At 37.6% G+C, this 26,430-nt stretch overlaps 1 protein-coding gene and 2 long non-coding RNA genes across 3 annotated transcripts in view; 1 reads left to right on the plus strand and 2 right to left on the minus strand.

Moving 5' to 3' along the window:
* The window catches only part of LOC115430714 (uncharacterized), an 11,082-nt gene extending 9,986 nt beyond the window's left edge, over positions 1-1,096 (plus strand). The window contains exons 2-3 of the long non-coding RNA XR_003936975.1: positions 939-943; positions 1,087-1,096. This is a non-coding gene — a long non-coding RNA (uncharacterized LOC115430714). The remainder of the gene's footprint in view (positions 1-938; positions 944-1,086) is intronic.
* A 2,224-nt stretch (positions 1,097-3,320) lies between these two features.
* LOC115433979 (zinc finger protein 271-like) overlaps positions 3,321-26,430 on the minus strand; it is a gene marked incomplete at its 5' end in the record, with an annotated part of 219,668 nt that continues 196,558 nt past the window's right edge. The window contains one exon of the mRNA XM_030155612.1: positions 3,321-5,663. Coding sequence (XP_030011472.1) covers positions 4,190-5,663 — 1,474 coding nt within the window. The remainder of the gene's footprint in view (positions 5,664-26,430) is intronic.
* Positions 5,776-12,637, minus strand: LOC115434043 (uncharacterized). The gene is made up of 3 exons (XR_003937468.1): positions 12,254-12,637; positions 12,023-12,093; positions 5,776-5,793 (listed from the first exon to the last, which is right to left on the minus strand). It is a non-coding gene; the product is annotated as an uncharacterized LOC115434043 (long non-coding RNA).

Below are 26,430 nucleotides of genomic sequence, written 5' to 3' on the forward strand. Positions count from 1 at the left end.
CCGTCGTTGCACTGGGTCAGGCCACAGGACCTCATCTACATCACAGGCAATATTGTCCCTTCCCAGGCAACATGGGAAAAAGGCCTTGGCATGGCAGATCCAGCCTTGGAAAGCCTCCACAGGCACGTCAGCACAGGCCAGGTCCATAGTCCTGAGAAGGTTCTCTTTTGTGTAAGGTTGGAGGTCATATACCTTCCACCTCCATGTGGCATTCTTTCAACTCTAGAGAAACAAACATGCATTCCAGTACTGACTTGTAAGTACTCGACTGTAAAAAACATGCATGTACATCAGTAGAAGCATCAATGGACATGCTCTGCAAAATAGCAACTGAGATGAAACCAACTGTACTCCACTAGACTGGAAAAACGTATTGTAGTGACCAACACAGCAATACAGTCCAATCCCTGTTGTGTTCTCTGAATGCCCAGATAATGGAGAACACTGAGAACCGACTGAGGTTTGGACCAACTCTGAGTCCTGCTTCAGTCATTGTCATGCCATGGACAATGACATGATCAGTGACTGTTGCTCAGATCTGGTCTGTAATGGTGGTGTGAGTTTGTCTTGCTCTCCCTCCTCTGCCTCTGTCCATTGTGTTTGTTTGAACCTTCAGTAAACTCTTCACTCTGAACTGGCTTTTCTAGGTGGAATCACATCATTTGCAACAAGTGTCTTCAATTTTGAGTCGTTGTGTTTAATGAATGAAGCCAGGTGTGTTCATTGTGTTCACATTTTGCTGACTGTGGCGAGTATTTAGCATCACATGAGCTTTAATGTGAGAATTTGAGCAGAGTTTTTTGTAACTTGAGTTTTAGCGGGACAAACTGTGTTTAGATTTATGATAAAAGGAGGATTGTGTTTTGTGAATTGTCTTCAAGTGAAATATGTTTATGGTTTTGGCAAACGGGGGCTACTTTTCTTAAATGTGTTTAGAGGACTGGTCATCTGGTTTAGAGAACTGGCTTTTGTGTTTTAGCAATTGGGAAAAACTGTAAATAAGTGCCTATATTGGAAACATCATGATCCAACAGTTTCTTCAGATGCAGTTTTTAATTTTTTTATGGAATGTCCTTTGTGGTGGAGAGTTTTCTTTTGTTTCTTTGTTTTTTGTATAAAGTTGTGAAACTCTTGTCCACAAATGTGGACAGAAACCCATATCTGGGTCTTAGGAGGTTAAATATCTTAATAAAACCATATTTTTAAACAAACAAAAAAAATCAAAATGCATTTCAACTTTAGCCTAATTTTGAGTAATAAAATCAATCTAAAAAAAACCTTGATACTTTTTTAAAATAATTCCTGCATGAAAGGGTTGAGTGGCCTAAACTCCTGGAGCGCTGCCGTCTTTGTGACAGAACACTGAGGCCACACTTGGAAACACTAGCATCCATCCATCTACATATACATCACACTGACCAAGGCAGCTCATTATGATGGGATGGAAATCTATTTGTAGACTTTTATCTGGACTCTGAGACAAATATGTGGTTTTTGTCGGTGGATGAAAATAATCCTAAATGTGTTGTTTGACGTGTCCACATGAGTTTGTTTGTCCTGTGTGTGGTTGTGAACTCCTGTTTGCTGAATCATCCAGAACTTTGCCGACTGCTCTGAGCTGATGGAATATGTGAGTGTCCAACTGGTGCTGAGTAGAGTTGTGTTGGTGTTTAGTGTTGATCAGGGACTGGAACCCCAGGCAGATATGATGGTGTTGTGGAGCCGATGGGACATGTAGACTCATCCTCTGATGCTCTTCAGATGGGACTGTCCTTCAGCGAGGGGTTGATCCCTCGCTGAAGGACATCCTGTCCAAGTCTGGCAGATCCACTGTGTGTCCACCAGTCCAAGCAGGTCAGTATCAGGGTTTCTCACACCACACTTGGTCCTTCTTCCACAATAATGTCTTCAAATGCATCAGCTGTGGAGAACCATCGTCTCCATGGTGACGACACAATCGCAGCCACAAGTGTCAAAACTAAGAGTAGAACTGATCCAATGAAGTGACAAAACAGCATTAAAGAGTCCGGCCTCCCTGGTTCCAATAATGTGAACTGTGTCATGGATTTGATTTGTTTGGATTCTGGACAGTAAATCCACCCTGGAACTGACTGTTGTCTGGACATAGAACTGAATTAGTAAAGTTTTTATCCATGTTGTTGAGAAAATGACCTTTTGCTGTCACCGTCTCTGGATCAGATGATTGTGATTCCTGTGTTCAAGTAGTTTTTAGAAATAAGTTATTTTAAACATTTAAATTACAACTAATGATGAAAAAGTTCATTTAGATTTTAACTTCTATGAAGATTTTAAGATCTGAACCATAAACTGATGATTTGGAAAGCTCATTCAAAGTGAATAAAGTTAAGTGTATTTTATTAAGATATTTAAACTAATACATTTTGGTTTAGTTCATCTTACAGTTTTATGTTAAACTTAACTAGTAATCTTTTATGCTTTCAGATTATATTAAAAAAGGTTAAGTTATTCTGTAAATAGCTCCGCAACAAATTACTTTAAATTCATGTCACAAAATACTAACCACAATCAAATACATAATAATAAACCACAGTGTGCAGTCTACAAATAAGGTTCCCTTGTTCTGCCCTCACTATGTGTGAAGCCACCCTTGCAGAGCGAGGCAGACAGTTAACAACAGAAGGTGAAGAGGAATCAGGAAGAGACCAGTTTGGGTTTGAAGGTGAAGTCTTGTTTTGGTTGCTTATTTTCTTTCTTTCTTTCCCTTCTTTTAATAAAATACAAACAAATACATGTATTACAATGTGTGCTGACATATGTTTCCACTGTAAGCACTTCTTAACTTTTACCCATTCTTTTTAAATACATGAATGAAACAGCTAGATATTCCAGAAATTACAAACCAATGAAACAAGCATGTCCAGTATATAAACCATATGAAATGACCTTAAATATACAATAAGGGGCACAAGAAATGCAGTCATCTTGTACAGAATGTACACAGTTAAAAACGTCTTTCTGAACTGCATTAACATTACATGGAATCTAATTGGCATGAATCAAAAATACTCCAATGCTAATAATATGCACAAGTTTCTCCCGGAGTGCACAAATAATTTGCTAGTAAAGGAAACACAACAATTGTTACCAAATAGCATCCGCATTAGCTCTGAACTGAGTACATACAAGCTAGCACTGACACAAAACAAACTGCCACCTGACTCACATATTAGCAGTGAACAGAACGCTTCTACCACAAAGTGAAAACTTATTTGTGCTCTGTAAAAGATGCTAGCAGTCATGCTTCTAAGTTAATGACAAAATAATCGTAAAACTAATACTTACAGATGTATATCTGCCCAGATTTATCGACCAGAATGAAAGCTGCACATAACTTCAATGGCGTGGCCAAACAGAATGATAACAGTACATACAGGGCGCCCATAGATGGCGCCATTCAACAACTTTAAGAGAAGAACACACCTTATGAACACAAAAGTTCATAGAAAGCCGTTCAGTTCAGCTAACAATTAGATTACAGTTGTAATAGTCCGTTCACAGCAAAGTCTGAGCGCTTACCGCCTGTCTCTCCAGAGTCTCAGTGAGTCTTTCACACTGATGATTCTTCTCTGATGGTATCCATGCTGTAACAAACTCCTCTTACTGCCGCTGGCATGGCGTCCTCTCAGCTCCTAGTACCCAATAACATTTTAAAGGGTCCAGGAGGGCGCACCTCATTTATAAATTGGTTCCACCTGGTTTCTCCCACAGAAGTCGGGGTAATAAGCAGTACAATGAGAAAGAAAGAGAAAGAGAGAGAGACAGAGAGAGAGAGAACAGATATATGCTCAGGGGAGAACCCAGGATAGTTTGGGCTCCAGGGGAGCCGTCGGGTGTCCTCTGACCCGGAGAGAGAGCAACCATAGTCTGAGCAGGACCAGGTCCACCTGCTCCAGGGCTTTGCATTCTCCTCTCAAGAGTCCTGGGTCCACACCAATCCACTTCCAGATTCCTCACTTGAGGTCACATTCAGTCTTTTCCTCCTTTCCTTGTTGTTGTCACTTCTTCTGTCGATCAGACCTCCTTCCAGTCTCTCCTTTGTTTGAGTTTCCCTCCACCACACAGCTCTCAGGTGGGTCTGATTTCTATCCTTCCCTTCCCCCGCCTTACCAGTGATGTCACCTCCTGCTTCCTGCTACAGAGTGGTGCATTAGAACACACTTCTGTACTCTGAAGACAACAAAACACAGCTTTCAGTCTGGTGTTTGTCTTCACTTCTGGATTCTGTGAAGTCTGATCTGGAGGTTTTGAAGTCTGATGTTCTTGTCAGAAGAAGTGGGTGCTGCTGGTTCACACACACTGTTTTCTTCTTCTCATCTGACACTGAGGTACTGTTTGGTCCAGACGTTGATGATTCACATCTGAACTGATGATGAAAGAGAGCAGAGGATGACCACAATCTGTTTGGACACTGATAACACACCAGCTGTTCTGGTGTGTTATGACATTGATTGTCTAGAGTCTGACTTCTTGTACAACTGTTCAGTTTTTGTCTTTTGTGGAAATGTTTGACACGTTCATGTTTGGTACATTGTGAACCTGTGACAAAAGATCTGTCACAGAACCTGCACTGAGTAGGATTCTCTCCAATATGGGTCTGTTGGTGACACCTGTAAGAGGAAGAGGACCAGAATATCTTTGTGCACCTATCACAGGGATACATCAACTTTGTGTGGTGAACATGGCGGTGAGTATGTAAAGCAGATAGGAATCTGTAAGTCTTCCCACACTGGTCACACTCATATGGTCTTTCTCCAGAGTGGATGCGTTTGTGGACTTTTAGGTCACTTGCTGTGGTGAAAGCATTTCCACACTGGTCACACCCATATGGTCTTTCTCCAGTGTGGCTGCGTTGGTGGATTTTTAGGGAACTTGCTGTGGTGAAAGCATTTCCACACTGGTCACACTCATATGGTCTTTCTCCAGTGTGGATGCGTTGGTGGACTTTTAGGGAACTTGCTGTGGTGAAAGCATTTCCACACTGGCCACACTCATATGGTTTTTCTCCAGTGTGGATACGTTGGTGAGTTTTAAGCCCACTCATTTGGGTGAAACTCTTTCCACATTGATCACACTCATATGGTCTTTCTCCAGTGTGGATGCGTTGGTGTCTTTTTAGCTCACTTGCTGTTGTGAAAGCATTTCCACACTGGTCACACTCATATGGTCTTTCTCCAGTGTGAATGTGTTGGTGGATTTTTAGGTAACCTGCTGCAGTGAAAGAATTTCCACACAGGTCACACTCATATGGTCTTTCTCCAGAGTGAATGCGTTGGTGCATTTTTAGGTTACTTGCTGTGGTGAAAGCCTTTCCACATAGGTCACAGTCATATGGTCTTTCTCCAGTGTGGATGCGTTGGTGGATTTTCAGGTGACTTGCTGTGGTGAAAGCATTTCCACACTGGTCACAGTTATATGGTCTTTCTCCAGTGTGAATGCGTTGGTGACGTTTAAGCCCATTCATGTGGGTGAAATTCTTTCTGCACTGATCACAGGCATATGGTTTTTCTCCAGTGTGGATGTATTGATGAATTTTTAGTTCACTTGCTGTGGTGAAAGCATTTCCACACTGGTCACACTCATATGGTCTTTCTCCAGTGTGGATGCATTGGTGTTTTTTTAGGCTATCTGCTCTGGTGAAAATCTTTCCACACTGGTCACAGGTGGGTCTTCCATCCATGTTTGGTGGAATCAGGTGATCTTTGTCCAGACACAACTTTTAGGTTTCACTTAAAATCCCCCTTTGTCTTCTCTCTACATCAAAACACAAAGAAACAGAAGAGGTGGTCACTGAAATGCAATGGAATGGAACACAACAAACACATCCCTTTCAAACCAGATTAAATAGACAGACAAAATTAACTAGTTAGATAATTAAAAGAGCATTTTCAAACATTTAAAAACTCAATCCTCTTATTCTACATGTGAAAAGATTCGACAATGTACAAATGAGTTACAACAATTACTTGTTTCGTGACAAAACCTCAGAACTCATTGCACCGCCACGATCATATGATGTCACGTAAGGTCACCAACTTGGACGTATTGAATCCAATTTGACCAAATCTGAGGTGGATACGTTCAACCTGCACATCAAAATGCCAAAACACAGACCCGTATTTAGATAGATCTTCCACTCGCAGAATAGAGAGAAGTCATTTGAGTGTCTTTCTGAATACATTCATCAATAATACTAATTTAACATTTGGAGAATCGCTAATCCGACTGGCAGAGAATGCTCCTTTTACTCAGCAATGCAGAACTCATACAGCAGGATAGATTACTTTCTCAAAGAAGCCAAATGAATGCCATATGCCGTAGATGTGACATACCATAATATTCTGATCTCAGATCACAGCCCTTTAACGTGCACTGTGAATATTCAAAACATGGTGAAGCCAAAGACGAACTGGAGGCGGAATCCTCTGTTACTAACTGAAAAAGAGTTCTGTGATTATTTAGAAGCTCAAATATCCCTCTATTTTGATACTAATGATAATTCAGAAACCACCCCTTCTATTCTCTGGGAGGCATTCAAAGCACCAGATTAGTTGAACTAGACAACCAAATCAACCTACTGGACAAAGAGAATGCCCAAACTCCTTCCAATGAACTACATAAAAAATGTCAGTCTTAAAATATGAATATAAAAAGATACTCTCAGCAAGGGTTAGTAAGGCATTCTTATTTACCAAAGAGAAATTTTTGAATTTAATGACAAGCCACAGACTTTTAGCCCCACAAGTCAGAAAACAGGAAAGTGATCGCACAATACATAAAATTAAATCTGATAAAGGTGAGATTCTGATGAAACCCACGGACATTAATGATCGATCTCTCCAATTTGACAAAAATTTGTACACTTCCAAAAAAAATAGGACCAATGGCCCTGTGGCTTACTGGCCAAATTAAAAGCTTTGGGAAATGTATCCAGATGGCATTTATTATCACCCAGTTCTGTGTATTTATTATATTACAGAAATAGGCCATGTTTTGGTCATATTCCACTCAGATCTGTACAAAATTCAAATTCCAACTTGATATCATTGATACTGATTTGTTGGATCAATCCACTTCCTATCTCTTATAATGGGAAATTTTTTCAAAGTCGCACCAAATTGAGAATCAGATCCAGATCGAAATAATTTCAGTACCTTGTGTTGACATCATCATACAGAAGCTGTATACAAAGTTTGAAATCAATCCGAACTGGAGTTTTGGAGAAGAAGACGATTGAAATTTTTTCCCCATAAGAGCCCGTGTTAAATTTTCCGTCAGTTCCCGGATCCAGAAGAAGATCCTGATCAGCATGTGGCCGTTATGTTTTGGTCATCTCCCCATCAGGGCTGGACTGTAGAAATGTCAACTTGATATCATTTATATTTACTGAGTTACTGCATCGATCCACTTCCTATCTCTTATAATGGGGAAATTTTTTCAAAGTTGCATCAAATCCAGAATCAGATCCGGATCCAAATAATTTCATTAACGTTTGCTGACATCATCATAAAGAAGCTGTATACCAAGTTTGAAGTCAATCGGAATTGTAGTTTCGGAGAAGAAGATGAATAAAAGTTTTGTAACGGACCACAGATGACGACAGATGACAGACGACAATGACGACGCATGACGACAATAGCTTACAGCCTGTTGGCCGGTAAGCTAACAATACAGACTATACGGCTATGCAGGATTTCTTGGATAAATGCAATCTTTCCCAGTTAGATGAAAATTAATCAGCTCAGCTGAACTCAGAAATCTCTATTGAAAAAGTTTAAATAAAGCCATCACTTCACTTAAAAGCAATAAAGCCCCAGGTCCTGATGGCCTTCCAGGTGAACTGTATAAAGAATTCACAAAATTCTCTGTCCAAATCTACATAAAGTGTTGACTCTAGCCCACTCTGATGGTGTCCTTCCTCCCACCCTCACAGAAGCACTCATTACAGTGATACACAAAAAGGGTAAAGACTCAGAAGACACGGGTTCTTTTTGTCCTATTTCTCTGATTAATCAGGATGGAAATTATTTTCTAAAATTTTGGCTAACCTAACCTCTTATGATACTTTAGGGCAGCCCAGCTTAGATCGGCTTTCTTCTGGTTCTCTGAACATTCCAATTTACCTTGGGTTCAGATAGAGAGAGAAAATGCCAGAGGACTTACTCTAGATAGGTATCTCTTAGATTCTTTGAAGAAACTTAAAGGTGCTGGAGATTTTCGAGACCAATTTTTCATCAAATCTGTCAAACCTCAGTCATAGCCTAGGTATCATGAATCTGTAAGTCTCTCTGTGATTACTCACCTGAATCTTTTGCATTACGGTGAACAATTTCGAAGTGCCATCCACCCTAAACAAATCATGTGTTTGCAAACAGAAGCAGTAGGTAACTCAGGCATCTTCAGAATTTTGTTGTGACGTGCATTGTGGGAAGCGAAGGCTCACACAGCCACCTTACAACAGCAGCAGCTGGAACAGACACGATCAGAAACAGCAGGAACTCCCTTTCTTCTATGCCTCCAGCCATTTCCGCGTTTCCATGTGTTTGTTTCATCCATATAATACCATATGATCGAGCTGCCACTGTCAGATGGCTGCGCAAACTTCTGTTTCCCACAATGCATATCACGACAAAATTTCGAAGATGCCCAAGTGACCTCCTGGGCCAGTTTGTAAACACATGGTTTGTTTATGGTGGATGGCACTTCGAAATTGTTTACTGTAATGCAAGAGATTCAGGTGAGTAATCACAAAAAGACTTACAGATTCATGATACTGAGGATATGACTGAGGTTTTACAGATTTGATGAAAAATTGGTCATGAAAGTCTCCAGCACCTTTAATGACACAGTTAACCCATTTCTAAAAAACACAATTAGAGTTTGGTATGAAACACAAGACATGTTTGGAGAACAGCCTGGGATATCACAATTTATCCCCATTTGGGGCAATGCATTATTTAAACCAGGTAAATCTGATCCTGGATTCAGCCAATGGGTGCAGTTGGAATTGCAAAGGATTTCAGACTTTTATAAAGATAATATTCTAATGTCCTTTGAAACTCTTAAAACAAAATTCAGAATCACACAAACCCATTTGTTCAAATATTTTCAGATTTGTAGTTTTATTTGCTCCAAGATGCAGTCGTATCAATGTCCACTTTTAAGTATTTTAGAAGAACTAGCAACATCAGACCCCTATAGTAAGGGGAAGATCTCAATGATATATAAAAAAAAATGATAAAAATGACTGAAGAGTCCTCAAATTCTAGAACACTAGCATGAACAGAAGACCTCCAAACAGGTATTACAGAGCAGGAATGGGAGAAAGCTTGTTCCCAGGCACAAACAATATCCATTAATAGCAGATTTAAATTAATTCAATATAACTGGCTTATGAGAACCTATAGAACTCCTGAAAAACTTCACAAATTCAACCCCAATATCCCAGACACCTGTATAAAATGTGGAACCGACAGAGGTACCTTGTATCACTGTATTTGGAAATGTGAACATATGCAAGAATTTTGGAGAAGATTAATTAACACAATTTCCAATATTATAGACAAAGAAATCCCAATGTGCCCAGAGATCTGTGTTCTAGGTCTTATTCCAGAAACTTTAGCCCTTAGAACTAATGACAGTAGGCTGGTGAACCTCTGTCTAATACATGCAAAGCCTCTTATAGCTAGACATTGGAAAAGTGTTGATTGTCCATCGTTGAATTCATGGATTGCTGAACTGGGTCATTCCATGGCAATTCAACCAATGGTCCCTTCATGACCCCCTCAGAAAATGTCAATGACATAAATGTAGCTAAGATTTCCCAGAATTTTTATGATGCTGGCCAGCCCTGGTGAAATTGGGTCAACAGACCAGCTCCATCCAATTTCCCAGAACTCTCTACTACAGGCATCAACCTGAGCCAGTTCTGGGAAATCTATAATTATTCTATCTGAACCATCATGCAGTTCCACACCCTAGTTCAAATATCTCAAGTAAACTTGTGCAATAATCAATGCCATTATACTGTTAAAAATGCCATTTACACCTATGTTTGTATACAATTTGAAGAAAATATAGTCATGCAGTAAAAAAAAAAAAAAAAAATTAAAAACAGAACCAGTTCTATCCCAAAGCTAAAATTTTGTGCACAACATCTTGAAACATATATGAAGACATGGTAAAAATTTCAAAATTTTCATTAACTGGCCACATGGTAATTTGGGTGCTCAAATAAAAAGTATTTTTGTGAAAAATTGAAATCAACCCATTTTATTCATTGCCTCACAGAAACACTTTTCATTGAAATGTAGACTTTTTGCAGTATATTGTTGCATGTTGACCATAAGAATCCATCCAAAAAAAAATTTTAGGTCATCCATTCTGGCACAGTGCAAGCCGAAGAGAGGGGACATTTTGAAGAATATGCCTTTTCACCTGATTTCAAGGCCTCATGGACCAAATGTGATGGCACCTACAATTATTTTGATGCAAAATCTTGGTCTTTTCAGGGGGATTTCATCCCATACAGTAACTTTCAGCAGTGTGGCTTGAATACCTAAGGACAAAGAGCTCCTCAAAGTTGGCTGAAAAGCAAATTTGCAAAATAAAAAAAAAAAACATTAATGTTCAAAGGGCTATGTCTCCTAAACTATTACAGATATGACATTAAAATTTTGGATGTGTTCGTTTATCTGGTAGGTGAACAAGTGTGAATTTTTTCAGAATTTTTTGAGGGGGTCATGTGGGGACCATTGGTTGAATTGCCATGGAATGACTACTACTACTACAAATACTACTTGTATTTGTAGTAGTAGTATATCCACTGTTAAAACTTGTATTTGTAGTAGTAGTATATCCACTGTTAATACTTGTATTTGTAGTAGTAGTATATCCACTGTTAATACTTGCATTTGTAGTAGCAGTATATCCACTGTGAATACTTGTATTTGTAGTCGTAGTATATCCACTGTGAATACTTGTATTTGTAGTAGTAGTATATCCACTGTGAATACTTGTATTTGTAGTCATAGTATATCCACTGTTAATACTTGTATTTGTAGTAGCAGTATATCCACTGTGAATACTTGTCTTTGTAGTAGCAGTATACCCACTGTGAATACTTGTATTTGCAGTAGCAGTATATCCACTGTTAATACTTGTATTTGTAGTAGTAGTATATCCACTGTTAATACTTGTATTTGTAGTTGTAGTATATCCACTGTTAATACTTGTATTTGTAGTTGTAGTATATCCACTGTTAATACTTGTATTTGTAGTAGTAGTATATCCACTGTTAGTACTTGTATTTGTAGTAGTAGTATATCCACTGTTAATACTTGTATTTGTAGTAGTAGTATATCCACTGTTAGTACTTGTATTTGTAGTAGTAGTATATCCACTGTTAATACTTGTATTTGTAGTACTAGTATTACCACTTGTGTACATTTGTTGTAGTTGTTGGTCATTATTCTAACACCAGCTGTTCTACTTTTTCATAGTTCTACTTCACTTTGCTGTTCATCCATGTACAGCTGCACGGTTGTGCTCCAAAATAAAATCCAGATTTGGAATTTTCCAAAATCTCTTGCTTCAGCATACCAAGAGATTTTGGACACTTCCACGCTCCTTACTTTGTGGGAACAGTTTGGGGTGAGGAGAGTTGAATGTTCAAAGTGGTTCCTGTGTAAACATCTGATAATGAGGTCAGTTTAGATGCTACAGTCCAGTCTGGGATTGCCTTGTAGTGCTATTATTCAGTTTTCATCTCCAGACAGAGGCATGTGTTGATAGGAGTGACTTGCACCAATTCAGTTTCACCACCAGAGGGCAGTCGGACATGAGCCTGGTCGGTATGGTAGAATCAGGAGGTGCTTTTGTTGTTGTGTGTGTGGAAGGCAGCAGCCACGGTGATTCAAAGGCTAAAGCTGAAACCCACGGCTATTTTTGAGCTTTGATTGAAAACAGAACACAGAGCACTCACCAGAATGGGATGTTGGATAGAACTTTGCTCATGGACGTTAGTGCAGCTCACACAGCCCGAATTTCCATCCACTGTAACAGGAGACATGGGAATAAAAAACAGGATGAACATTGAACTTTACTAAACAACCGGAACATGTTCAAGCAGCGCGAGGACGGAAAAGGAAATCCATCCAAAGTCACGTGACCGTCTCCTCTTCCCTGCACTAGAGTTCCCTGTTCTACTTCTAACCTGCTGCCTGTGTTTCTCTTCTCCTTTGCCGGTTCCTCCCTCCCTCCACAGTTGTCCCTGTGCTGTCCTATCCAGTCGGACTGTGGAACACTTCCTTCACTCTGCCGTGGGACTCTCCTCCTCCTGGTTGTGGCTCTGCTGCCTGGGGCTATCTCCGGACTAATGCTGCTCCATGTTCCACTCCTCCGTCTCACAGCTGCTCAAACTCAACACTCGCTTCATTCCATCATGTAGATCCACCTGAAAACAATACGGGCTCCTCCGCAGACCTCCTTATATCCACAGAGGGTCACGGAGAAACTTGATTTCCACTCAACCTGCCGGCTCCGACTCCAGTTCATCCCTCTGGTCTGCAGGGCTGTGCGTCGCAGCTCCAAAACGTCATCAGTGCGCTGCTGCTGAGGGGAGTTGAACCAGTGAGAAAAAGAAAAGAAAAAAAGTTGTACGGCGGGAAATGCTATATCAGTTTTGCTTTTTGAATAATACTAAGGGCATTCTTCAAAAATCAAAACTGATCAAACTCAACAATTCGTAAAACAATAACAATTCGTTCAGTTATTGAGACACGTGATACTTTACATGGACGAATCAGAGGGCTGTACATGACCAACCAATCAGAATGCAGCTGTTGTCATTCCCGGAAGTGCCCGCCCCGTTTGTTCCTCCTTTGTTTTTGCTGTTAGAGCCAGAGACAAGCCGTGAAGCGGCTTCATCCAACTTCATTCTACTCGATGTTTGTCGGTGGGTTTGGACACAGATTCTCATCTTTTGATACTTAGGAGCAGTTTGAGCTCAAATCTACCCAAGTCTTTTTCCTCCTGGATATCTCGGTGCTCTCCGCTATAGTTAGCCGGTACCGGAGATAATAAACTGCGGTCAAGCCAGCTGACTCTTCTTTTTCCGCGGTCAAGCCAGCTGACTCTCCTTTTTACGAAGTCAGTCCAGCCGCTCCAACATTTCCAGTGCTCCCGTATTACAGACTTTACGGTAAAAACACGGTGGTGGTTGAGAAAGTCAGCGCAAGGATGCTACAGCGTGGATCATCTTCCGGTTTTCAAAATAAAATGTGGGTTATTGATGGGCAATAAACAGACGTGTCAGTGTGATTCTTCACTGGTTTTTAACCATTCTATCGTCCGCGGTGACTTGCCCTACGTGTTTGCCGGCAGCGGTGATTCAGGATACACCCCAGACCCTTTGAACAGATTAAAACATTTTGTTTCAATCTCTTCAATGAATATTTATCTTGTATTGAGCTACAATGCTAACATTTACAATGTTAATTTCATTAAAAATAGGGAAATTATTCAAATGTAATAAAAAAGAGGTGTAACTCAACCAGCCCATGGAGTACTACGATCCTGCAGTGATTTGGGGTCAATAGGTCACATGACCTGTAAGCTATTAAGCTACAATGCTAATATTTACATTTAAAAATTCCTTAAAAATAGCAACAGTGCTAAAACGTCACAAAAATGACCGTAACTCATTCAGCCAGTGCCGTACTACAATCCTGCAGTGATTTGGGGTCAATAGGTCACATGACTTGCAAGCTATTGAGCTAAAATGCTAATATTTACACTAAAAAATTCCTTAAAAATAGCAACAGTGTTAAAATGTCACAAAAATGACCGTAACTCATTCAGCAAGTACCGTACTACAATCCTGCAATGATTTTGGGTCAATACCTCACATGACCTGCAAGCTATTGAGCTAAAATGCTAATATTTACATTCAAAAAATCATTTAAAATACCAAAAGTGTTGAAACGTCACAAAAATGACCGTAACTTATTTAGCCAGTACCATATTACAATTCTGCAGTGATTTTGGGTCAATAGGTCACATGACCTGCAAGCCATTGAGCTACAATGCTAATATTTACATTTAAAAAAAAATTAAAAAATACCAACAGTGTTAAAACATCACAAAAATGACCGTAGCTCTTTCAGCCAGTACCGTACTAATATCCTGCAGTGATTTTGGGTCAATAGGTCACATGACCTGTAAGCTATTGAGCTAAAATGTTAATATTTACGTTAAAAAATTCCTTAAAAATAGCAACAGTGTTAAAACGTCACAAAAATGACCATAACTCATTCAGCCAGTACCGTACTAATATCCTGCAGTGATTTTGGGTCAATAGGTCACATGACCTGCAAGCTATTGAGCTAAAATGCTAATATTTACACTAAAAAAATTCCTTAAAAATAGCAACAGTGTTAAAACGTCACAAAAATGACCGTAACTCATTCAGCCAGTGCCGTACTACAATCCTGAAGTGATTTTGGGTCAATAGGTCACATGACCTGCAAGCTATTGAGCTAAAATGCTAATATTTACACTAAAAAATTCCTTAAAAATAGCAACAGTGTTAAAATGTCACAAAAATGACCGTAACTCATTCAGCCTGTACCGTACTACAATTCTGCAATGATTTTGGGTCAATACCTCACATGACCTGCAAGCTATTGAGCTAAAATGCTAATATTTACATTCAAAAAATCATTTAAAATAGCAACAGTGTTGAAACGTCACAAAAATGACAGTAACTCATTTAGCCAGTACCTATTACAATCCTGCAGTGATTTTGGGTCAATAGGTCACATGACCTGCAAGCTATTGAGCTACAATGCTAATATTTACATTTAAAAAAAAATTAAAAATAGCAACAGTGTTAAAACATCACAAAAATGACTGTAGCTCGTTCAGCCAGTACCGTACTAATATCCTGCAGTGATTTTGGGTCAATAGGTCACATGACCTGTAAGCTATTGAGCTAAAATGTTAATATTTACATTAAAAAATTCCTTAAAAATAGCAACAGTGCTAAAACGTCACAAAAATGACCGTAACTCATTCAGCCAGTGCCGTACTACAATTCTGCAGTGATTTGGGGTCAATAGGTCACATGACTTGCAAGCTATTGAGCTAAAATGCTAATATTTACACTAAAAAATTCCTTAAAAATAGCAACAGTGTTAAAATGTCACAAAAATCACCGTAACTCATTCAGCAAGTACCATACTACAATTCTGCAATGATTTTGGGTCAATACCTCACATGACCTGCAAGCTATTGAGCTAAAATGCTAATATTTACATTCAAAAAATCATTTAAAATACCAAAAGTGTTGAAACGTCACAAAAATGACCGTAACTTATTTAGCCAGTACCGTATTACAATCCTGCAGTGATTTTGGGTCAATAGGTCACATGACCTGCAAGCTATTGAGCTACAATGCTAATATTTACATTTAAAAAAAAATAAAAAATACCAACAGTGTTAAAACATCACAAAAATGACCGTAGCTCTTTCAGCCAGTACCGTACTAATATTCTGCAGTGATTTTGGGTCAATAGGTCACATGACCTGTAAGCTATTGAGCTAAAATGTTAATATTTACATTAAAAAATTCCTTAAAAATAGCAACAGTGTTAAAACGTCACAAAAATGACCATAACTCATTCAGCCAGTACCGTACTACAATCCTGAAGTGATTTTGGGTCAATAGGTCACATGACCTGCAAGCTATTGAGCTAAAATTCTAATATTTACACTAAAAAAATTCCTTAAAAATAGCAACAGTGTTAAAATGTCACAAAAATCACCGTAACTCATTCAGCCTGTACCGTACTACAATCCTGCAATGATTTTGGGTCAATACCTCACATGACCTGCAAGCTATTGAGCTAAAATGCTAATATTTACATTCAAAAAACCATTTAAAATAGCAACAGTGTTGAAACGTCACAAAAATGACCGTAACTCATTTAGCCAGTACCGTATTACAATCCTGCAGTGATTTTGGGTCAATAGGTCACATGACCTGCAAGCTATTGAGCTACAATGCTAATATTTACATTTAAAAAAAAATTAAAAATAGCAACAGTGTTAAAACATCACAAAAATGACTGTAGCTCGTTCAGCCAGTACCGTACTAATATCCTGCAGTGATTTTGGGTCAATAGGTCACATGACCTGTAAGCTATTGAGCTAAAATGTTAATATTTACATTAAAAAATTCCTTAAAAATAGCAACAGTGTTAAAACGTCACAAAAATGACCGTAACTCATTTAGCCAGTACCGTATTACAATCCTGCAGTGATTTTGGGTCAATAGGTCACATGACCTGCAAGCTATTGAGCTACAATGCTAATATTTACATTTAAAAATTCCTTAAAAATAGCAACAGTGCTAAAACGTCACAAAAATGACCGTAACTCATTCAGCCAGTGCCGTACTACAATTCTGCAGTGATTTGGGGTCAATAGGTCACATGACTTGCAAGCTATTGAGCTAAAATGCTAATATTTACACTAAAAAATTCCTTAAAAATAGCAACAGTGTTAAAATGTCACAAAAATCACCGTAACTCATTCAGCAAGTACCATACTACAATTCTGCAATGATTTTGGGTCAATACCTCACATGACCTGCAAGCTATTGAGCTAAAATGCTAATATTTACATTCAAAAAATCATTTAAAATACCAAAAGTGTTGAAACGTCACAAAAATGACCGTAACTTATTTAGCCAGTACCGTATTACAATCCTGCAGTGATTTTGGGTCAATAGGTCACATGACCTGCAAGCTATTGAGCTACAATGCTAATATTTACATTTAAAAAAAAATAAAAAATACCAACAGTGTTAAAACATCACAAAAATGACCGTAGCTCTTTCAGCCAGTACCGTACTAATATTCTGCAGTGATTTTGGGTCAATAGGTCACATGACCTGTAAGCTATTGAGCTAAAATGTTAATATTTACATTAAAAAATTCCTTAAAAATAGCAACAGTGTTAAAACGTCACAAAAATGACCATAACTCATTCAGCCAGTACCGTACTACAATCCTGAAGTGATTTTGGGTCAATAGGTCACATGACCTGCAAGCTATTGAGCTAAAATTCTAATATTTACACTAAAAAAATTCCTTAAAATAGCAACAGTGTTAAAATGTCACAAAAATCACCGTAACTCATTCAGCCTGTACCGTACTACAATCCTGCAATGATTTTGGGTCAATACCTCACATGACCTGCAAGCTATTGAGCTAAAATGCTAATATTTACATTCAAAAAACCATTTAAAATAGCAACAGTGTTGAAACGTCACAAAAATGACCGTAACTCATTTAGCCAGTACCGTATTACAATCCTGCAGTGATTTTGGGTCAATAGGTCACATGACCTGCAAGCTATTGAGCTACAATGCTAATATTTACATTTAAAAAAAAATTAAAAATAGCAACAGTGTTAAAACATCACAAAAATGACTGTAGCTCGTTCAGCCAGTACCGTACTAATATCCTGCAGTGATTTTGGGTCAATAGGTCACATGACCTGTAAGCTATTGAGCTAAAATGTTAATATTTACATTAAAAAATTCCTTAAAAATAGCAACAGTGTTAAAACGTCACAAAAATGACCGTAACTCGTTCAGCCAGTACCGTACTAATATCCTGCAGTGATTTTGGGTCAATAGGTCACATGACCTGTAAGCTATTGAGCTAAAATGTTAATATTTACATTAAAAAATTCCTTAAAAATAGCAACAGTGTTAAAACGTCACAAAAATGACCGTAACTCGTTCAGCCAGTACCGTACTAATATCCTGCAGTGATTTTGGGTCAATAGGTCACATGACCTGCAAGCTATTGAGCTAAAATGCTAATATTTACAATAAAAAATTCCTTAAAAATACCAACGGTGTTAAAACATCACAAAAATGACCGTAACTCATTTAGCCAGTGTACTTCTACGATTCTGCAGTGATTTTGGGTCAATAGGTCACATGACCTGCAAGCTATTGAGCTAAAATGCTAATATTTTCACTGTCATTTTAAATGATTATTTTAATGTAAATATTAGCATTTTAGCTCAATAGTTGGCAGGTCTTGTGACCTATTGACCCAAAATCACTGCAAGATCGTAGTACGGTACTGGCTGAATGAGTTACGGTCATTTTTGTGACGTTTTAACACTGCTGGTATTTTTAAGGAATTTGTTAGTGTAAATATTAGCATTTTAGCTCAATAGCTTGCAGGTCATGTGAGCTATTGACCCCAAATAACTGCAGGATTGTAGTACGGCATTGGCTGAACGAGTTACGGTCATTTTTGTGACGTTTTAACACTGTTGCCATTTTTAAGGAATTTTTTAGTGTAAATATTAGCATTTTAGCTCAATAGCTTTCAGGTCATGTGACCTATTGACCCAAAATCACTGCAGAATTGTAGTGGGATACTGGCTGAATGAGTTACGGTCATTTTTGTGACGTTTTGACACTGTTGCCATTTTAAATGATTTTTTGAATGTAAATATTAGCATTTTAGCTCAATAGCTTCCAGGTCATGTGACCCATTGACCCCAAATCACTGCAGGATCGTAGTACGGTACTGGCTGAATGAGTTACGGTCATTTTTGTGACATTTTAACAATGTTGCTATTTTTAAAGAATTTTTTAGTGTAAATATTAGCATTTTAGCTCAATAGCTTGCAGGTCATGTGACCGATTGACCCCAAATCACTGCAGGATTGTAGTACGGTACTGGCTAAATGAGTTACGGTCATTTTTGTGACATTTTAACACTGTTGCTATTTTTAAGGAATTTGTTAGTGTAAATATTAGCATTTTAGCTCAATAGCTTGCAGGTCATGTGAGCTATTGACCCAAATCACTGCAGGATTGTAGTACGGCACTGGCTGAATGAGTTAAGGTCATTTTTGTGACGTTTTAACACTGTTGCTATTTTTAAGGAATTTTTTAGTGTAAATATTAGCATTTTAGCTCAATAGCTTTCAGGCCATGTGACCTATTGACCCAAAATCACTGCGGGATTGTATTAGGATACTGGCTGAATGAGTTACGGTCATTTTTGTGACGTTTTAACACTGTTGCCATTTTAAAGGATTTTTTTAATGTAAATATTAGCATTTTAGCTCAATAGCTTGCAGGTCATGTGACCTATTGACCCAAAATCACTGCCGAATCGTAATACGGTACTGGCTGAATGAGTTACGGTCATTTTTGTGACATTTTAACACTGTTGCTATTTTTAAGGAATTTTTTAGTGTAAATATTAGCATTTTAGCTCAATAGCTTGCAGGTAATGTGACCTATTGACCCCAAATCACTGCAGAATTGTAGTAGGATACTGGCTGAATGAGTTACGGTGATTTTTGTGACGTTTTAACACTGTTACCATTTTAAATGATTTTTTTAATGTAAATATTAGCATTTTAGCTCAATAGCTTCCAGGTCATGTGACCTTTTGACCCAAAATCACTGCAGGATCGTAGTACGGTACTGGCTGAATGAGTTACGGTCATTTTTGTAACATTTGAACAATGTTGCTATTTTTAAGGAATTTTTTAGTGTAAATATTAGCATTTTAGCTCAATAGCTTCCAGGTCATGTGACCTATTGACCCAAAATCACTGCAGAATCGTAGTATGGTACTGGCTAAATGAGTTACGGTCATTTTTGTGACGTTTTAACACTGTTGCTATTTTTAAGGAATTTTTTTGTGTAAATATTAGCATTTTAGCTCAATAGCTTTCAGGCCATGTGACCTATTGACCCAAAATCACTGCAGGATGGTAGTAGGATACTGGCTGAATGAGTTACGGTCATTTTTGTGACGTTTTAACACTGTTGCCATTTTAAATGATTTTTTTAATGTAAATATTAGCATTTTAGCTCAATAGCTTGCAGGTCATGTGACCTATTGACCCAAAATCACTGCATAATCGTAATACGGTACTGGCTGAATGAGTTACAGTCATTTTTGTGACATTTTAACACTGTTGCTATTTTTAAGGAATTTTTTTAGTGTAAATATTAGCATTTTAGCTCAATAGCTTTCAGGTCATGTGACCTATTGACCCAAAATCACTGCAGAATTGTAGTAGGATACTGGCTGAATGAGTTACGGTCATTTTTGTGACATTTTAACACTGTTACCATTTTAAATGATTTTTTTAATGTAAATATTAGCATTTTAGCTCAATAGCTTTCAGGTCATGTGACCTATTGACCCAAAATCACTGCAGAATTGTAATAGGATACTGGCTGAATGAGTTACGGTCATTTTTGTGACGTTTTAACACTGTTGCAATTTTAAATGATTTTTTGAATGTAAATATTAGCATTGTAGCTCAATAGCTTGCAGGTCATGTGACCTATTGACCCAAAATCACTGCAGGATTGTAATACGGTACTGGCTAAATGAGTTACGGTCATTTTTGTGACGTTTTAACACTGTTGGTATTTTTAAGGAATTTTTTAGTGTAAATATTAGCATTTTAGCTTAATAGCTTACAGGTCATGTGACCTATTGACCCCAAATCACTGCAGGATCGTAGTACTCCATGGGCTGGTTGAGTTACACCTCTTTTTTATTACATTTGAATAATTTCCCTATTTTTAATGAAATTAACATTGTAAATGTTAGCATTGTAGCTCAATACAAGATAAATATTCATTGAAGAGATTGAAACAAAATGTTTTAATCTGTTCAAAGGGTCTGGGGTGTATCCTGAATCACCGCTGCCGGCAAACACGTAGGGCAAGTCACCGCGGACGATAGAATGGTTAAAAACCAGTGAAGAATCACACTGACACGTCTGTTTATTGCCCATCAATAACCCACATTTTATTTTGAAAACCGGAAGATGATCCACGCTGTAGCATCCTTGCGCTGACTTTCTCAACCACCACCGTGTTTTTACCGTAAAGTCTGTAATACGGGAGCACTGGAAATGTTGGAGCGGCTGGACTGACTTCGTAAAAAGGAGAGTCAGCTGGCTTGACCGCGGAAAAAGAAGAGTCAGCTGGCTTGACCACAGTGATAATAACTCTCGTGCAGTGAAGCGGAGACGGTCACGTGAGTTTGGAAACCCAAAGCAGTATAGTCTGCAGACAAGTCACTAATGATTCCATCCACACAGTGGGTTCAGGTTTAGTTAGTGAGCACTAACCCACTACCTAGACTGGGTATGGTTACAGACTAGTAAGAGATAGACCGCTACGAGTGAGGGATTACAACCGGAAGTAAACAAATAAACCACCATACTGTAAGACAGAAGTTTATTTTATATTGTATTTTTTTTTTTTTTTTTTTTTATTAATCCTTTACATTTATTGATCAAAATCTGGACACACATTTTGAAGAATTACAGAAAACACTTTCTTCCAGACCGAGCATCAATATCAACCTTATGCTGAAACAATATTTGTAAAGAACATTATAAAAATAATAAAATTAAATAAATGACAAAAATAAAAGACAGAGGTCTATTCAGGTATCAAAACATTTAAATTTTCATACACAATCAAGGCTTGTTTGGTATTTACACGTTTCAGTATTTTTTTGAAGTTTGTTATTTCATTTATATAAATTGAGAACAGTGGGTGGCTTTTCATAAATCTACGTCTGTGGATAAAATGTTTAGGAAAAAAAATTAAAGTGTTGTACATAATTTCTCATTTTTTGTTTTCCATTATAATTCTGAATTTTGGAAGACAGAAGTGGAGGCAAGAGACACAGAGTGTGTGTTTAGCAGCAGTTTTATCAGTGATCTAAATATTTGGAACAGGTTATTAGTGACAGTTTGGTCTCATTTATATATGGTAGACTGTTTTCAAACTCTGAACCTGCTGAAAGACAACGGTACGCTGACAAACTGGCTGTGATTGATGGGTCTGAGCTAGAGATGGAACCATAAGAACATTTCATATCACTGTTGTTGGGACCAAAATTATTATGGTTATTATTATTATTATGGTGGTATTTGTAAAATGTGCTCAAAATGTAAAAAAAAAGTACTTATACACACTGAAATAATTTAACCAAGTTGTATTTTGAAAAAAAAAAAAAAACACAAATACAATAACAGGCACAGTGTACTTTCTGTTGCAGAAACATTCAACTATTAACATGTAAACATTAAACATACAAATGTGCATTAAAGATGGCACCTTATGGACATAACAGATATCTGAATGGGGGGGGGGTGTTAATAGTGTGTGATTATCAGTTCTACTATGGATTCCTGAGTGTATTTTTTGAGTGGGAACATCAGTATTTGGACAGGTCATAGTGGAGCATTGACCATTTTCTATCTGAACTCATTCAGTGTCACACATATACACCATTGGACACACACACAGAAAGTGAAACACAATCATATTTTCATGAACTGTTTCATGAACAGATGTCAATATTCTGAATGAATTTCTCTCTGTCTCTGTCTTGCTCTCTGTCGTTTTGTGTCGTGAGGTGCCCTGAGATTCCAGCCCTATAAGAGAGAAAGAAAGATTAGAGAAGGGGGGAGGGGGGGACAGGGGGAGACACATGTATGCACAACAAACACAAGTAGAACTATTACAAACTAGAACAGCTGGTGGTGGAAGAATTACCAAGAACTAGAACAAATGTACACAAGTGGTAATACTACTACTACAAATACTAGTATTAACAGTGGATATACTACTACTACAAATACTAGTATTAACAGTGGATATACTACTACTACAAATACAAGTATTAACAGTGGATATACTACTACTACAAATACAAGTATTAACAGTGGATATACTACTACTACAAATACAAGTATTAACAGTGGATATACTACTACTACAAATACAAGTATTAACAGTGGATACACTACTACTACAAATACAAGTATTAACAGTGGATATACTACTACTACGAATACAAATATTAACAGTGGTTGTACTACTACTACAAATACAAGTATTAACAGTGGATATACTACTACTACAAATACAAGTATTAACAGTGGATATACTACTACTACAAATACAACTATTAACGGTGGCTATATTAGCACTACTACAAATACAAGTATTAACAGTAGATATACTACTACTACAAATACAAGTATTAACAGTGGATGTACTACTACTACAAATACAAGTATTAACAGTGGATATACTACTACTACAAATACAAGTATTAACAGTGGATATACTACTACTACAAATACAAGTATTAACAGTGGATATACTACTACTACAAATACAAGTATTAACAGTTGATGTACTACTACTACAACTGGTATTGCAGTTTTTTGTTTTTACCATTGTTGGTATGTAATTGTTATCATGCAATTTGACGGTTAACTGTTACCTATGGTAACACCACCAGGAATGTACTTTGTTTCTATTTTTTTTACACACATTTTGGTATGGAAATACTGTCAAATGAATTGATTCTCATGTGGTATAGGCCTATTTTTGTTCTATTTTGTTCATTGTTCTGGCTTGAAGTTAAAGGACAGGAGTGAGTATTTAAAATGTTATTATGTTAAGTTATTTGAAGATGAGAATTGGGGGTGGGATTAAATAAGTTTTTCTTCTTCCCACTCCTTTTTGAGTATAAATGAATGAGTTTTTTTTTTTTTTTTTAATTCTGAATTAGCATGTATTCTATGAATGCTCAAAATAAACAAACGAATGAATGAATGAATGAAATACAAGTATTAACAGTGAATATACTACTACTACAACTGCTAGTACAAAAGAACTCATTTGTACATTGATTAATCTGCATCAGTTTTCAAATGCACAATAAGAATATTTAGTTTTCACACATATTCAGGCCCTTGAACCTTCCTGCAAAGCTTTACAATAATAATAATAATAATAATAATAATAATAATAATAATAATAATAATAATAATAATAATAATAATAATAATAATAATAATAATAATAATAATAATAAGAAGAAGAAGAAGAAGAAGAAGAAGAATAGAACATTACAGATACAATAGGACCTTTGCTGCCAATTCTCAGCACTCAGACCCTAATAATGCATTTAATTCATCTAATTTAGTTCCAGAGAACAAAGTAAACAGTTATTTTCAGTGTTTTGTGAATTTGTAACTATTTAAAGAATGTGCCAACACTGGAGAGAACCTGACATTTTTAACATATTTTAATATTTCTGTTATTATTTGTTATTTTCTGGTCTCATACACATCTCTTAAGGAGAAACCATCAAATATTGGTTGTCTTGAAAATGTTTCATCGATTGCCTAACTAGTTGATTTTGTCTCTCTGCTTAATCTGTAATCTGGTTCCAGACAGATGTGTTTGTTCTGTTCTGTTCTATTGCATTTCAGTGACCACCTCTTCTGTTTCTGTGTGTTTTCATGTAGAAAGAAGCCAAAGGTGGATTTGAACTGAAACCTGAAAGTTATATCTGGAGGAAGACCAGGATCACCTGATTCCAGCAAAAATGGATGGAAGACCCACCTGTGACCAGTGTGGAAAGACTTTCACCACAATGAGTGGGCTGAAGGAACATCAACGCATCCACACTGGAGAAAGACCATATAACTGTGACCAGTGTGGAAAGACTTTTACCACAATGAGTGTGCTGAAAGAACACCTACGCATCCACACTGGAGAAAGACCATATGGCTGTAATCAGTGTGGGAAGACTTTCACCATAGCAAGTGCCTTTAAAAGGCATCATCGCATCCACACTGGAGAAAGACCATATACATGTGACCAGTGTGGAAAGACTTTTATCACAGCAAATGATCTAAAAATCCATCAACGCATGCACACTGGAGAAAGACCATATGATTGTTACCAATGTGGGAAGACATTCAGATCCCTGTCTACTTTACATTCACATCGCCGTGTTCACCTCAAGAAGTTGATGTACCCCTGTGATAGGTGTACAAAGGTATTCTGGTCACCTTCGTCTTACAAGTATCACCAGCAGACCCATATTGGAGAGAATCCCAACCAGTGCAGATTCGGTGACAGATCTTTTATCACAGGTTCACAATGTACCAAACATGAACATGTCAAACATTTGCACAAAAGAGAAAAACTGAACAGTTGTACAAAAAGTAAGATTCTAGACAGTCAGTGTCATAACACGCCAAAACAGTTGGAGTGTTATCAATGTCCAAACAGATTATGGTCATCCTCTGCTCTCTCCCATCACCAGTACAGATGTGAATCACCAACATCTGAACCAAACCAACATCTGAACCAAACAGCATCAGATGAGAAGAAGAAACACAGTGTGTGAACCAGCAGCACCCACTTCTTCCTCCAGATCAGACTTCACAGGATCCAGATGTGAAGACAAACACCAGACTGAAAGCTGTGTTTTATTGTCTTCAGAGTGAAGAAGTGTGTTCTAATGCACCACCTTCACAAAACAGTGACATTACAGAAGCTCCTCCTACCACCAGGTGAAAGTTCAACTAGTGGAGGTCAACAAGGACCTGGTTTCTATTCAGATACTACTTCTGATTGACTTTGTGGACATTGAATCAGTCAGAGGTCGCAATAACCGAAAATATTCTGTCACTCACATATTTTTTTTTAAAGATGATGGTAAATTCTGAAGGCCGCCGCTCATTTTGACAGATTAAAATACTGAGGGTAATCTACCAAAGAAAGATTTCACACAACACTGAACAGAACCTGGACCAGGATCACTGGTCTGTCTGTGTCTGAACAAGGCATCAAACAGTCCATAACAGCATCTTACCTGTATAGAACCCTACAGCGCCCTTATAGACCCCTACATCACCTTTATTGAAACTTACAGCACCTGTATAGAACCCTACGGCATCTATAGAACCCTACATTGTCAGTATAGAACCCTACGGCGCCTGTATAGAACCCTACGGCGAATTCCATCTTCTTCTGTTTCAGTGGATGCATTGAAGTCAGACTTAGGAGGGAACTTCACTGCCATGCACTAGACGTTTGTGATGAAATAATCTGATTCCGGCTGATTCCAGATGTTCTCTACAGTCTTTATTTCAGCGCTGATTTTGATCAGAATTCTATGGGCAAAGGAAACTGTCCAAATACAGTTAGCTTTACTACCACGGCATATACGGGCCACATAAGAAAATAAAAACACGAGTCACTATGAGAAGAAAGTCTTAAAATACTGAGATAAAACCTGTAATTTTATGAAAATAAAGTCATAGTTTAACAAAAAAAACAACACAATTTAATGAAAATAATGTGTTTTTATGAGATTAAGGTTGTAATATTTTGAGGATAAATTTGCAATAATGCGATTAAAAAGTCATCATCTCTAAATTTTAAGCCTTGTTGATGACAGTTTCCGGTTACAGCAAATGCAACAAGCGAAGCAT

This window comes from Sphaeramia orbicularis, chromosome 2 (assembly GCF_902148855.1).
Source record: "Sphaeramia orbicularis chromosome 2, fSphaOr1.1, whole genome shotgun sequence".
NCBI lineage: Eukaryota > Metazoa > Chordata > Actinopteri > Kurtiformes > Apogonidae > Sphaeramia > Sphaeramia orbicularis.